The 15210-nt window shown below is 36.4% G+C and overlaps 2 protein-coding genes across 3 annotated transcripts in view; one reads left to right on the top strand and one right to left on the bottom strand.

Annotated features, from left to right (window-relative positions):
- Positions 1-1876, top strand: part of CDK17 (cyclin dependent kinase 17) — a 98738-nt gene extending 96862 nt beyond the window's left edge. For both annotated transcript variants that reach the window (XM_059936708.1, XM_059936709.1), the window contains one exon: positions 177-1876. In XM_059936708.1, coding sequence (XP_059792691.1) covers positions 177-214 — 38 coding nt within the window. In that variant the 3' untranslated portion in view covers positions 215-1876. The remainder of the gene's footprint in view (positions 1-176) is intronic.
- A 9379-nt stretch (positions 1877-11255) lies between these two features.
- ELK3 (ETS transcription factor ELK3) overlaps positions 11256-15210 on the bottom strand; it is a 68705-nt gene continuing 64750 nt past the window's right edge. The window contains exon 5 of the mRNA XM_059936707.1: positions 11256-13939. Within this exon, the coding sequence (XP_059792690.1) occupies positions 13841-13939 (99 nt within the window). The 3' untranslated portion in view covers positions 11256-13840. The remainder of the gene's footprint in view (positions 13940-15210) is intronic.

Raw genomic sequence — 15210 nt, 5'->3', positions numbered from 1 at the left:
TAGAAGCTATAGACTGACCCCATCAACAAAAGGGTCATTTAAGACAGTGCCGATCACTCTTACCGTGGAATATTAGCTTTTGCTGGTGGGAACATTAGCTTCATAGAGTCAACAAATACTGTATGTGGGATAAAACTGAACCTTGAACTGCCTCATAAAATGACTTTATATTTTAGGACATGGGAAGAACAGAAGACAGAGCATGCTCTTTTAAGTCTGGTAACATGGTTTCAAGCCCAGCCCCCAGCCTTTCTTATCAATCAAGGACTCAGATCTGAAGGCAATTATTTCTTTTGGTGGACTTGGAATCTTCGTTTGTCTACACTGTCCTCTTCACAGTGGAGTCTTTTTATTTCAGACCTACAAATTGTTTTTATATTTGTTGTCACAGTGTGACAATTTTTTTGTACAGTTGGTTTTAAGGTCTTCTCTGCCATTAGAGCCAGTAGGTTACAGCTATTGATGTAACTGTAGCTGCAATTTTTGTGCAGGACTGAGAAACACAATGCATTATTTATTGCGGAATCATTGCTGCTAAATAACTACTGTCTGTTTATTTAACACAACAGTTGAATGCCTGAAGAAGTTGCAGTGGCTTTATTATACGTGAATGCATCTGTTTCTCCTCACAAATTGTTTTACTGCTGCATTTTTTCTTTGTTTGTTTTTAAAATTAAAGTACAGTGTTTCCTGGAATGTAAACCCAGCTTTGCTTAACAGTAAAATAAGTGAGCCAACTTGAACACTCTTACATTCATGCTATATAATTTTTTTATTGAACATTGGCAAATAGAGTAGTAAGAAATTGATAAGCACATTATGTTTAGGAAAGCATGTGATGCAGAAGTTGATTCAAGCAAGTGAATACCTGACATTTTGGGGATCTCGCATTAAATACCAGTAAATTAAAGCACCAAAATTATTTATTTTTATTTTTCCTCATTTTAGGAATATTTACTGCATATTATTGGATATTTGTATACTAATACACTTACCTATTTTACATCATGCTTTAATTTAGTTAAAACTGAACCATACGAGTCCAGTCAAACATCAGAGGTCTTGTTTTGTTTATTTGTTTTAAATATAATTCTTTTATTAGAATGGATGATACTTCATTGGGGAACAGTTTTATTTCATTTGGGAGCTGTGTGTATGTGTGTGTTTTAATAACATTCACTTGGAATCAGTTGAAAGCTGTAATATGTCTTTGAAATGAGCCATGATAAATACAAATGAGAGAAATGAGAACTTGGAAGATTGTTTTAAAGCATTATAGATATTATCTGTTTACCAGAGATAGTAAATATTACAGTTTTAATTATGTATCTTTTTGAACATCATAAATACACCTTGGTGTTGGTAACAGTGTTTTAAGCATTTGTGTTCACTTTTAAGGACTATTTGTTTAGTGCATCTTACCAACTGCAAATCTTAATTGCTATATTTTGAAATGGTCATGTAAATTTTGGGCTTATGTATCATGAAAATAGTCATAACTTAATTCTTTTCCTGACATTCACTGTAAAACATTCAGGGGTCCTACCATTTCTGTTCAGGAAATCTTGTAGTTTATTGTTATTTAACAGTATTAAGTGAATTTTTGTATATTTCATTTTAACTTTATTTGTGAATAGTGATTGTGGCATGTTTGGGGTGTTGTTTTAATATTTCATAATACTGAAATTTTAATTTTTTAAGAAATTTTCTGGAAGAAACAGATTCATGTGTAATGGTGAATATTGGACCACTACTGCTTTTCACATTTGTAAATTGGTTTTATGTTAAACCCTGTAGCCTAACAAACTGCTGTTATTTCTAACTGACAGATATGTATTAATATTGTACTTTGAAGGTTATAAATATTATGTGAAAATTCCTCCATTTTGTTTTGAAATTTATAATAACAAAATCTTCATGTTGTTAAAATGTGGTTTTGTTGAGTCACAGTTCTTTCTTGGGGAAGAAGGCTGTGCAGAATGGGATCATTTTCTCTTTTTTTTCAATTTTATCTATTTTTATACACAGGTTCTTATTAGTTATCTGTTTTATACATGTTAGTGTATATATGTCAATCCCAATCTCCCAATTCATCACACCTCCCCCACCCCGCTTTCCCCCCTTGGTGTCCATACGTTTGTTCTCTGCATCTGTGTCTCTATTTCTGCCTTGCAAACTGGTTCATCTGTACCATTTTTCTAGTTTCCACATATATGCATTAATGTATGATATTTGTTTTTCTGTTTCTGACTTACTTCACTCTGTATGACAGTCTCTAGATCCATCCATGTCTCTACAACTGACCCAATTTCGTTCTTTTTTTATGGCTGAGTAATATTCCATTGTATATATGTACCACATCTTCTTTATCCATTCTTCTGTCGATGGGCATTTAGGTTGCTTCCATGATCTGGCTATTGTAAATAGTGCTGCAGTGAACATTGGGGTGCATGTGTCTTTTTGAATTATGGTTTTCTCTGGGTATATGCCCAGTAGTGGGATTGCTGGGTCATATGGTAATTCTATTTTTAGTTTTTTAAGGAACCTCCGTACTGTTCTCCATAGTGGCTGTATCAGTTTACATTACCACCAACAGGGCCAGACGGTTCCCTTTTCTCCACACCCTCTCCAGCATTTGTTGTTTGTACATTTTCTGATGATACCTTTTCTAACCAGTGTGAGGTGATACCTCATTGTAGTTTTGATTTGCATTTCTCCAGTAATTAGTGTTGTTGAGCATCTTTTCATGTGCCTCTTGGCTATCTGTTTGTCTACTTTGGAGGAATGTCTATTTAGGTCTTCTGCCTATTTTTTGATTAGTTGTTTGTTTTTTTAATATTGAGCCGCATGAGCTGTTTCTATATTTTGGAGATTAATCCTTTGTCTGTTGATTCGTTTGCAAGTATTTTTCTCCCATTCTGAGGGTCTTTTCGTCTTGTTTCCTTTGCTGTACAAAAGCTTTTAAGTTTCATTAGGTCCCCTTTGTTTATTTTTGCTTTTATTTCCATTACTCTAGGAGGTGGGTCAAAAAAGATCTTGCTGTGATTTATGCCAAAGAGTGTTCTTCCTATGTTTTCCTCTAAGAGTTTTATAGTGTCCAGTCTTACATTTAGGTCTTTAATCCTTTTTTTAAAAATTTTTATTTATTTATTTATTTTCAGCTGTGTTGAGTCTTCGTTGCTGCGTGCGGGCTTTCTCTAATTGTGGCAAGCGGGGGCAACTGTTTGTTGTGGTGCACGGGCTTCTCATTGCAGTGGCTTCTCGTTGCAGAGCATGGGCTCTAGGCACACGGGCTTCAGTAGTTGTGGCACACGGCTCAGTAGTTGTGGCTTGTGGGCTCTAGAGCCACAGGCTCAGTAGTTGTGGTGCACAGGCTTAGTTGCTCTGCAGCATGTGGGATCTCCCCAGACCAGGGCTTGAACCCGTGTCCCCTGCATTGGCAGGTGGATTCTTAACCACTGTGCCACCAGCGAAGCCCTTTAATCCATTTTGAGTTTATTTTTGTGTATGTGTTAGGGAGTGTTCTAATTTCAGTCCTTTACGTGTAGCTGTCCAGTTTTCCCAGCACCACTTATTGAAGAGACTGTCTTTTCTCCATTGTATATCCTTGCTTCCTTTGTCATAGATTAGTTGACCATAGGTGCGTGGGTTTAACTCTGGGCTTTCTATCCTGTTCCATTGATGTATATTTCTGTTTTTGTGCCAGTACCATATTGTCTTGATTACTATAGCTTGGTAATATAGTCTGAAGTCAGGGAGTCTGATTCCTCCAGCTCCATTTTTTTTCCCTCAAGAATTCTTTGGCTATTCGGGATCTTTTGTGTCTCCATACAGATTTTAAGATTTTTTTTGTTCTAGTTCTGTAAAAACTACCATTGGTAGTTTGATAGAGATTGCATTGAATCTGTAGATTGCTTTAGGTAGTATAGTCATTTTCACAATGTTGATTCTTCCAATCCAAGAACATGATATATCTCTCTATCTGTTTGTGTTATCTTTGATTTCTTTCATCACTGTCTTATAGTTTTCTGCATACAGGTCTTTTACCTCCTTAGGTAGGTTTATTCTTAGGTATTTTATTCTTTTTGTTGCAGTGGTGAATGGGATTATTTCCTTAATTTCTCTTTCTGATCTTTTGTTGTTAGTGTATAGGAATGCAAGAGATTTCTGTGCATTAATTTTGTATCCTGCAACTTTACCAGATTCATTGATTAGGTCTAGTAGTTTTCTGGTGGCATCTTTTTTTTTTTTTTTTTTTTTAATTTTATTCATTTTGGCTGTGTTGGGTCTTTGCTGTGGGCGGGCTTTCTCTAGTTGGAGCAAGCAGGGGCTACTCGTTGCGGTGGCTTCTCTTGTTGTGGAGCACGGGTTCTAGGCACGTGGGTTTCAGTAATTGTGGTGCACAGGCTCAGTAGTTGTAGTGCACGGGCTTAGTTGCTTCATGGCATGTGGGATCTTCCCGGACCAGGACCCAAACCCATATCCCCTGCATTGGCTGGCAGATTCTTAACCACTGCGTCACTAGGGAAGCCCTCTGGTGGCATCTTTAGGATTATCTATGTATAGTATCATGTCATCTGTGAATAGTGACAGTTTTACTGCTTCTTTTCCAAATTTTATTCCTTTTTCCTCTATGATTGCTGTGGCTAGGACTTCCAAAACTATGTTGAATAATAGTGGCAAGAATGGACATCCTTGTCTTGTTCCGGATCTTAGAGGAAATGCTTTCAGTTTTTCACCACTGAGAATGACGTTTGCTGTGGGTTTGTCATATATGGCCTTTATTATGTTGAGGCAGCTTCCCTCTATGCCCACTTTATGGAGAGTTTTTATCATAAATGGGTGTTGAATTTTGTCAAAAGCTTTTTCCACTTCTATTAAGATCATATGGTTTTTATTCTTCAGTTTGTTAATATGGTGTATCACATTGGTTGATTTGTATATATTGAAGAATCCTTGCATCCCTGGGATAAATCCCACTTGATACGGTGTATGATCCTCTTAGTGTGTTGTCGGAATCTGTTTGCTAGTATTTTGTTGAGGATTTTTGTATCTGTATTCATCAGTGATATTGCTCTGTAATTTTCTTTTTTTGTGGTATCTTTGTCTGGTTTTGGTATCAGGGTGATGGTAGCCTCGTAGAATGAGTTGGGAGTGTTCCTCCCTCTGCAGTGCTTTGGAAGAGTTTGAGAAGGATGGGTGTTAGCTCTTCTCTAAATGTTTGATAGAATTCACCTGTGAAGCCATCTGGTCCTGGACTTTTGTTTGTTGGAAGAATTTTAATCACAGTTTCAGTTTCATTACTTGTGATTGGTCTGTTCATATTTTCTATTTCTTCCTGGTTCAGTCTTGGAAGGTTATATTTTTGTAAGAATTTGTCCATTTCTTCCAGGTTGTCCATTTTATTGGCATAGAGTTGCTTGTAGTAGTCTCTTATGATGCTTTGTATTTCTGCAGTGTCCGCTGTAACTTCTCTTTTTTCATTTCTAATTTTATTGATTTGAGTCTTCTCCCTCTTCTTCTTGATGAGTCTGGCTAAAGGATTATCAATTTTGTTTATCTTCTCAAAGAACCAGCTTTTAGTTTTATTGATCTTTGCTATTGTTTTCTTTGTTTTTATTTCATTTATTTCTTCTCTGATCTTTATGATTTCTTTCCTTCTACTGACTATGGGTTTTGTTTGTTGTTCTTTCTCTGATTCCTTTAGGTGTAAGATTAGATTGTTTATTTGATATTTTTCTTGTTTCTTGAGGCATGATTGTATTGCTATAAACTTCCCTGTTAGAACTGGTTTTGCTACATCCCATACGTTTTGGATCGTCGTGTTTTCGTTGTCATTTCTCTCTAGGTATTTTTTGATTTCCTCTTTGATTTCTTCAGTGGTCTCTTGGTTATTTAGTAATGTATTGTTTCGCCTTCTTGTGTTTGTATTTTTTACGTTTTTTCGCCTGTAATTGATTTCTAACGTCATAGCGTTGTGGTCAGAAAAGATGCTTGATATGATTTCAGTTTTCTTAAAATTTACCAAGGCTTGATCTGTGACCCAAGATGTGATCTATCCTGGAGAATGTTCCGTGTTCACTTGAGAAGGAAGTGTAATCTGTTTTCGGATGGAATGTCTTATAAATATCAATTAAATCTATCTGGTCTATTGTGTCATTTAAAGCTTGTGTTTCCTTATTAATTTTCTGTCTGGATGATCTGTCCATTGGTGTAAATGAGGTGTTAAAGTCCCCCACTATTACTGTGATACTGTCAGTTTCCTCTTTTATAGCTGTTAGCATTTGCCTTATGTATTGAGGTGCTTTTATGTTGGGTGCATATATATTTATAATTGTTATATCTTCTTCTTGGATTGATCCCTTGGTCATTATGTAGTTTCCTTCCTTGTCTCTTGTGACATTATTTTAAAGTCTGTTTTATCTGATATGAGTATTGCTATTTCAGCTTTCTTTTGATTTCCATTTGCATGGAATATCTTTTTCCATCCCCTCACCTTCAGTCTGTATGTGTCCCTAGGTCTGAAGTGGGTCTCCTGTGGACAGCATATATATGGGTCTTGTTTTTGTATCCATTCAGCCAGCCTGTTCCTTTTGGTTGGAGCATTTAATCCATTCACATTTAAGGTAATTATCAATATGTATGTTCCTATTACCATTTTCTTAATTGTTTTGGTTTTGTTTTTGTAGGTCCTTCTCTTGTGTTTCTCACTTAGAGAAGTTCCTTTAGCATTTGTTGTAGAGCTGGTTGTTGGTGCTGAATTCTCTTAGCTTTTGCTCGTCTGTAAAGCTTTTGATTTCTCTGTTGAATCTGAATGAGATCCTTGCTGGGTAGAGTAATCTTGGTTGTTGGTTCTTCCCTTTCATCACTTTAAATGTATCATGCCACTCCCTTCTTGCTTGTAGAGTTTCTGCTGAGAAATCAGCTGTTAACCTTATGGGAGTTTCCTTGTATGTTATTTGTCGTTTTTCCCTTGTTGCTTTTAATAATTTTTCTTTGTCTTTAATTTTTGTCAGTTTGATTACTGTGTGTCTCAGGGTGTTTCTCCTTGGGTTTATCCTGCCTGGGACTCTCTGTGCTTCCTGGACCTGGGTGGCTATTTCCTTTCCCATGTTAGGGAAGTTTTCAACTATAATCTCTTCAAATATTTTCTTGGGTCCTTTCTCTCTCTCTTCTCCTTCTGGGACCCCTATAATGTGAATGTTGGTGTGTTTAATGTTGTCCCAGAGGTCTCTTAGGCTGTCTTCATTTCCTTTCATTCTTTTTTCTTTAGTCTGTTGCATGGCAGTGAATTCCACCCTTCTGTCTTCCAGGTCACTTATCCATTCTTCTGCCTCAGTTATTCTGCCATTGATTCCTTCTAGTGTGTTTTTCATTTCAGTTATCGTATTGTTCATTTCTGTTTGTTCTTTACTTCTTCTAGGTGTTTGTTCTTTAATTCTTCTAAGTCTTTGTTAAAGATTTCTTGCATCTTCTCGATCTTTGCCTCCATTGTTTTTCCAGGGTCATGGATTGTCTTCACTATCATTATTCTGAATTCTTTTTCTGGAAGATTGCCTATCTCCACCTCATTTAGTTGTTTTTCTGGGGTTTTATCTTGTTCTTTCATCTGGTACATAGTCCTCTGCCTTTTCATTTTGTCTTTCTGTGAATGTGGTTTTCCTTCCACAGGCTGCAGAATTGTTCTTCTTGCTTCTGCTGTCTGCCCTCTGGAGGATGAGGCTATCTAAGAGGCTTGTGCAAGCTTCCTGATGGGAGGGACTGGTGGTGGGTAGAGCTGGCTGTTGCTCTGGTGGGCAGAGCTCAGTAAAACTTTAATCCACTTGTTTGCTGATGGGTGGGGATGAGTTCCCTCCCTGTTGGTTGTTTGGCCTGAGGTGACCCAGCGCTGGAGCCTGCCAGGCTCTTTGGTGGGCCTAATGGCGGACTCCAGTAGGGCTTATGCCAAGGAGTACTTCCCAGAACTTCTGCTGCCAGTGTCCTTGTCGCCACGGTGAGCCTCAGCCACCCCCCGCCTCTGCAGGAGACCCTCCAACAGTAACAGGTAGGTCTGGTTCAGTCTCCTATGGGGTCACTGCTCCTTCCCCTGGGTCCCAGTGCGCACACTACTTTGTGTGTGCCCTCCAAGAGTGGAGTGTCTGTTTCCCCCAGTCCTGTCGAAGTCCTGCAATCAAATTCTGCTAGCCTTCAAAGTCTGATTCTCTGGGAATTCCTCCTCCTATTGCCAGACCCCCAGGTTGGGAAGCCTGACGTGGTGCTCAGAAACTTCACTCCAGTGGTGGACTTCTGTGGTATAATTGTTCTCCAGTTTGTGAGTCACCCACCCAGCGGTTATGGGACTTGATTTTATTGCGATTGCACCCCTCCTACTGTCTCATTGCAGCTTCTCCTTTGTCTTTGGGTGTGGGGTATCTTTTTTGGTGAGTTCCAGTGTCTTCCTGTCGATGATTTTTCAGCAGTTAGTTGTGATTCTGGTGCTCTCACAAGAGGGAGTGAGCGCACATCCTTCTACTCTGCCATCTTGAACCAATCTCTGGGATCATTTTCTCTTACTGGGTTTCCTTAAGATGATGAAGTCTCACTGTGTCAATGGCAATTAATTTATAATTGTGCTGGCCATTCATTTAATAATCTTTACTGTAATTTTATAGGATAGCACTTTTAAGTATCATTGTCAGATTTTTCATTTCATAGGTTATATATTTGTTGCAAATTTGACATAGTTATCCATTTGTTTGATTCTTGCATATAAAAGGTGAAGAACTGTATCCAGCAGTTACATAAAATTGTTCTTCCTAGGAAAAGCTAGGGATGTTTCTTCATTTTACTAAGTAAGGAATTTGATTTTTTTTTTGGTACTTGAGCACAATTCAGATTCTGAAAACTTTGCAGTGAAGAGAATTGAAACTCAGAAATTTGAACCTTGAACACGTGATTCATCTTAAACTGACAAGGTTCTTAAAGGTAAGAGAGGATGCCTTTTTGTTTTCCTTCCAAATGATGTCGTTAACACACTGAATATGTTACTCTATATATAGAAGTGGCTGCATTCTATTTGGTGCTTTATCAGCTTACATTTGAAAGACTATTTGTTAACATGTTATAACGATATTTTTGACCCAAGAAAGTTCATGTGGTGGTTTTTTGTGTGTGTGTTTTTGTTTTTACTATTTTTTTAAATTGTGGTAAAATATATATAACATAAAATTTGCCGTTTTTACACTTTGTAAGTATACAGTTCAGTGGCATTAATTATTATGTTCACAGTGTTGTAAAGCAATTACCACAATCGAGCTCCAAAATTTTTCATCACTCCAAACAGAAACTTTGTACCCATTAAGATATAACCCCCACCCTCCCACGTTTTCCCGTTTCCCCAGCTCTTGGGTAACCTCTCATATATTGTGGATTGGCCAAAAAGTTCGGTTGGGTTTTTCTGTAAGATGTTATATGGAAAAACCTGAACGAAATTTTTGTCCATCCAATACTTTTTGTCTCTGTGAATTTGCTTATTCTAGATATTTCATGTAAGTGGAATCATACCACACTTGTTTTTTTGTGTCTGGCTTATTTCACCTGCATAATGTTTTCAAGGTTCATCCATGTTGTAGCATGTCAGAACTTCATTTGTTTTCATGCCTGAATAACATTGTTGTAGGACTATACAACATTTGCTTATCCATTCATCTGTTGATAGACACTGGTTTTTTCCATTTTTGGCCGTTGTGAATAATGTTACTATGACCACTGGTATAGAAGCATCTGTTTGAGCCCTTGTTTTCTATTCTTTGGGTTTTATATACCTAGGAGTGGAATTGTTGGGTCAGTTAGTAATTTTATGTTTAACTTTTTGAGGAACCGCCAAACTGTTTTCTACAGTGACCGTACCATTTTACATTCTCAGTAGTAATGTATGAGGTCCAGTTTCTCCTCGTCCTTGCTTTTTAAATTTTCTCCCATTATATTCATTCTAATAGCTGTGAAGTGGTGTCTCATTGTGGTTTTGATTTGCATTTTCCTAATGACTGGGTGTTAAGCAGCTTTTCATGTGTTTACTGGCCATTTGTATATCTGCTTTAGAGAAATGTCTGTTCAAGTCCTTTGCCCTTTTTAAAATTTGGTTGGATGTCTTTTTGTAGTTGAGTTGTAGGAGTTCTTTATATATTCTAGATTAGACCCTTATGAGGTATATGAGTTGTAATTATTTTCTTCTGTGGGTTGTGTTCACTTTCTTGATGGTGTCCTATTGATATACAGAAGTTTCTAATTTTAATGAAGTCCAGTTTATTTTTTCTTTCGTTGCCTCTGGTGTTGGTGGCATATTTAAGTTGCTATTGCCAAATCTAAGAACATGAATATTTTCCCGTTTTCTTTTAAGAGTTTTATAGTTTTAGCACTTACATTTAGGGCCTTGATCCATTTTGAATTAATTTTTGTCTATGGTGTAAAGTGAGTGTCCAACCTTATTCTTTTGCATATGAGTATGTAGTTTTCCTAGCCCTACTTGTTGAAAGAACTGTCTTTTTCCCACTGGATGGTCTTGGCATACATGTTGAAAATCAGTTGACCATAGGTATGAGGGTTTATTTCAGGGCTCTCAATTCGGTTCTCTCAGTCTACATCTCTATCCTTCTGTCAGTACCACAATGTTTTAATTAATTATAGCTTTATAAGTTTTGAAATCTAGAAGTGTAAGTCCTCCACCTTTGTTTTTCTTTTTCAAGATTGTGTTGTATATTCAAGGTGCCTTGAAATTCCATGTAAATTTTAGGATGGGATTTTCTATTTCTGGGGAAAATAAGTTTCTTTGGAATTGTGATAGGAATTGCATTGAATTGGTAGATCACTCTCGGTAGTATTGTGATCTTAACAATATTAAGTGCTCTAATCCATGAACGCGGGATGGCTTTAATTTCTTGATATTATTTGTAGCTAAAAGAATAAATGGTAATTTAGTTTTTCCCATTCTCCTTACCTCCCTATCTCAGTACAGAATGACAGATAGAACTTCAGATTTAAGAGATCACAGGACCACTTTTCAAATTCATTCCCTTCCACCCAACTCAACCTCAATAAGTATATTTGTTTCCTTAAATATCTGTGTTTAAATAAGATTTATATATACATAGTGTGTTCCAATGTGCAATATTTAAGCTAAACAACAATTCATTTTCCAACTTATACCCTACAGAATGGTGGAATTTGGATCATCCCAAGTAAATGGAAGTAAACCAATCCACTTGCCTCTTCACACCTTTTATCACAAAGTATTTATTGAACAAAAATAACAGTAAAAATGATACATATATGAAAGTTGAATGAAGATTTGCAGTCATAGAAAAGATGTGTACAAAGAGACCAACATTTAGGTTATAGTTCTATAAAACTTTACCATAGCATTTTAACACTGATCAAGCAAACATATAAAAAGGGGAAAACAAAGTTATTTCTTATGTTCTTTGAAACCTATTTTCTGACTAAAATAATTGTTTAAAAAAAACAAACAAACAAACCCAACACACAGAATGAGTCAGAGCTATAAGTGTTATACTTCAATACCTCCAGTTCTCTATTTGTGTTATAGTGAGTTTTTTGATCCATCAAAAATTATTGTATTTTTTCCGTTTCTAGTAAGTGGAGCTAGAGTGTATGTTAATCATAGTATTTGGAGGAAGGGAGTACAAGAATCAGATTTACATTCAACATTTACATTTAAAATAATATTTTTGGTTTAGGTTTTTGCACATTGACTTAGTTTCTCTGTAAGAATCTTGAATTTGAGGTGTGCTCTTCTCTGACAAAACAGGGGGTTTTTTTTAATGCTTTTTTTTTGTTTTTTTCTACCTTACAGTTTTGGACCAGTAGTTACCTATAGCTAGGCGTGGGGAACTAGAACTGGACTGAGCACCAATCATTGTTCTACCTTTAATGAACTATGTAGCCTTAGGCAACTCCCACTTCTCCTGTGCAGTTGTCCTTACCTGGTAATGGTGGTTGGATGCATTCTCAAAGGCCTCTTCTAACATTTTATGTTTGGTGAATACCAGTCCCCTGGACCAGCTCTTTTATTTTAAGTGTATTTTTATTTTAAGAATTATCCTTAGCCTGTAAGGGAGTGACAGTAGTGTCTATTTGGAGATTTTGGAACCAGACCCATTATTTTATATTCAAAGATGCATATTGGAGTGTTTGGATTTTTTTCCCCAGATAAGGGCATACATCCCCAAACACACAGATGCTCAATTCCAATCGAAAATCTCAAGCTTTGTAAGTGTCAAAACAAAATTTTAGATTTCCTGAAAATTCAAGAAATATTTGTTTTGGCAACCTTTATTTTTTACCCTTTCTCATAATCCCTGCCATTTAATGCCTCATTTGGATCAGTGAATTATTTAGCCACATTTCAAATTGGTTTCTGTTACAGTTAAGGATGATAATTAACTTAATCTTGCATTGAAAGCACTGGGCACTTTCCAGTTCTTTTATCTTACATTAGAACTTTACTACTTCATATACAGAATGGCACTGTAGACTGGTGCCTGCTGATTTTTTGAAGGAACAGAAAATATGTTTCTATTATCACTGCTCTAAACTACACTGCACAAAAGAATTTACTGCTGAGTATTCCAAATTGTTACATAATCAATCAATCAGTTCAGTTCCACAATGATGAGGTTCCTGAAGAATTTTATATTTCTTTTATCAGTTTTCCTTCATTCTCACCATAAACAGTAATACATAAAGCAGTGTATCCTACACCTCTCAATTTCCACAAGCAAGGCTATACCTATACACATGAAGACACCTGGTGTTACGACATTGTTTCTTTGTTATTTGTATTCATCACCAGTCTGTGAACCTCTTCCAAAGCATAGGATTTTTAAATGTTAATTATAGTTCCTGGGGTTTAGAGAAACCCTAACATAATGATACAGTAAATGCATCAGAGAGGTATGATTCTCTATGGAAAACTGGGAGAACCAGGTTAATTTTTTTAAACAAGAACAAGAGTGTGCTCACCTAGGAAATATTCCAGGGGCATGGATAGAGTGAACTTTATATAGCTTTTCCATCTCAGGTTTTTGTTTGGAAGGAGTCTAAAAGATTGTAAACAGGAAGCTAGCCTTTCAACGTTCATTTCTCAAAAAATGCACTTTAGAGTATTTTCTTCTATGAAAGTTTATTGTCTAAATATGGCTTAGTTTTTTCTTATAAAAACATTACTTGGACATTATATTCACTGAATTTCAGTTCAAAAGAGGTTCTAAGGCAATTCTCATACAGTTGAAAGCAAAAAAGAAAAAGTAATATGAATCTGCTTTCATATTGCCTACTTGTGAAAAATAATGAAATTCTACTAGAGAGAGAGCTGTTTGATACTAATTTTTGTCTTTCAAACAATTTCTCTTAATACTAAAAAATATATAAATCATTTACATTAAACTAAATGCAAAGGAAGGCACAGCTGGTTATAGTGTATATAAGCACAGTTCAGCATATGCAGAATTAAAGAGGAAAAAAGCTTCACATCCTTATTAGTTACATTGAAAACCATTAAGAAAAGTTCTTCACTGTCAACAGTGTTCAACACTTAAGAGCTAAGAAGATATAAAAACAAAAACATTAAAATTGACTTAATGCAAAACAGATTTTCATATATACTTGAATATAAAAAAGTTTTTAAAATGCTAACATAAATCTAGACCATCCATGTTATGAAAAGTGCAAACCAAATTAACAGACGGGTTTCACAACGTCCTTCTCACGACACAGGTAAACTAGCCCATGGGGACAAATTTGTTTCATCAGTTAATGAGTCTTTAATTGTGGCCAGATGTCATCAGGATTTCTGAGAGTTCGAAGAAAGCAGTACTGGAGAAGCAGCTCTGTCCAGACTGGGGATTGGCACTGGCATGTGGCCATTAAGCAGTGTAGGGAACTGTAGTGGACAAAAGATTTTTAAAAATAGTTATTGCAAATCCATCGGGAAGACCTGAGTTCTTTACATTCCTAGACAGACCATAGTGGATCAGTTCTCTCATCACCCCTGTGATTGATAGAGGTCAGTTGCCAATTATTTTACAGAATGTGTGATTGGAAAATGACAATGAAATCAAGGTTACAGCAAACAGGCTAAGGCTTAGAAAATGTCCCTAATTATTTTATGTGCCTAGGCTACTAGAAAAAAATATGTACTTTATATGTTGCTAAAGTATGTTCTAATACTATTTCTAAAAGATTCCATGCTTTAAATATTAAGAAAAATTAATTTTGAAAACCAGGAAACTGACTCCTTGCATGTAAATCAGTAACTTCTCATACTGTATTTTGAAATTGGCTATCAATCAGTTTTCTAGAGTACTACAATGTTGCTTCTTGGTAACTGTTAAAAATGAGGAAGGTTCTTATCTTTAAAGATATACTTATTTTCTAAATCTTTTAAGTATTCTTTCTAATTAAAATGATAAATAATATCAAACTGAGTAGAGAGATCACCCATAAGTGCCAAAACTTAAAGACTAAAGTTAATTTCTGTCTGTCTTGTTGGTAACTAGGATGATAAATAGGACAAAGGTATATGCTTTGATACCTTTCAGGTCTAAAATACAGCAGCTATACTGCCATTTAAATTTTTTTTATTTTATTTTTTTATTTATGGCTGTGTTGGGTCTTCGTTTCTGTGCGAGGGCTTTCTCTAGTTGCGGCAAGCGGGGGCCGCTCTTCATCGCGGTGCGCGGACCTCTCACTATCGCGGCCTCTCTTGTTGTGGAGCACAGGCTCCAGACGCGCAGGCTCAGTAGTTGTGGCTCACGGGCCTAGCTGCTCCACGGCATGTGGGCTCTTCCCAGACCAGGGCTCGAACCCGTGTCCCCTGCATTGGCAGGCAGATTCTCAACCACTGTGCCACCAGGGAAGCCCGCCATTTAATTTTAATGAAATAATTTAAGACCTCCTTTTAAAACTGTTGGAAACTAGGTTTTCATTGTGCAGGATGATATGTGTCACAGTGCTCCTCTCCTGGGCTGTCTTCTAGTTTAATTCCTATTTAGTCTAGATAAGCTAAATGTTAAACTTCACTTCATCAGCAAGTATCAAACTACAGAGCCAGGCATGTGTTAGAAGTACAATATTTGTAGAACAAGTAAATATATTTTTGCAATTTTCAGGCTATTTCAGTAACTGTTATGTGTCTAGTCCCTTACAGTTTAT

Source organism: Balaenoptera ricei, chromosome 10 (genome assembly GCF_028023285.1).
Source record: "Balaenoptera ricei isolate mBalRic1 chromosome 10, mBalRic1.hap2, whole genome shotgun sequence".
Classification (NCBI taxonomy): domain Eukaryota; kingdom Metazoa; phylum Chordata; class Mammalia; order Artiodactyla; family Balaenopteridae; genus Balaenoptera; species Balaenoptera ricei.
Note: the sequence above shows the minus strand (reverse complement) of the source record. Positions and strands in the feature narration are given on the sequence as shown.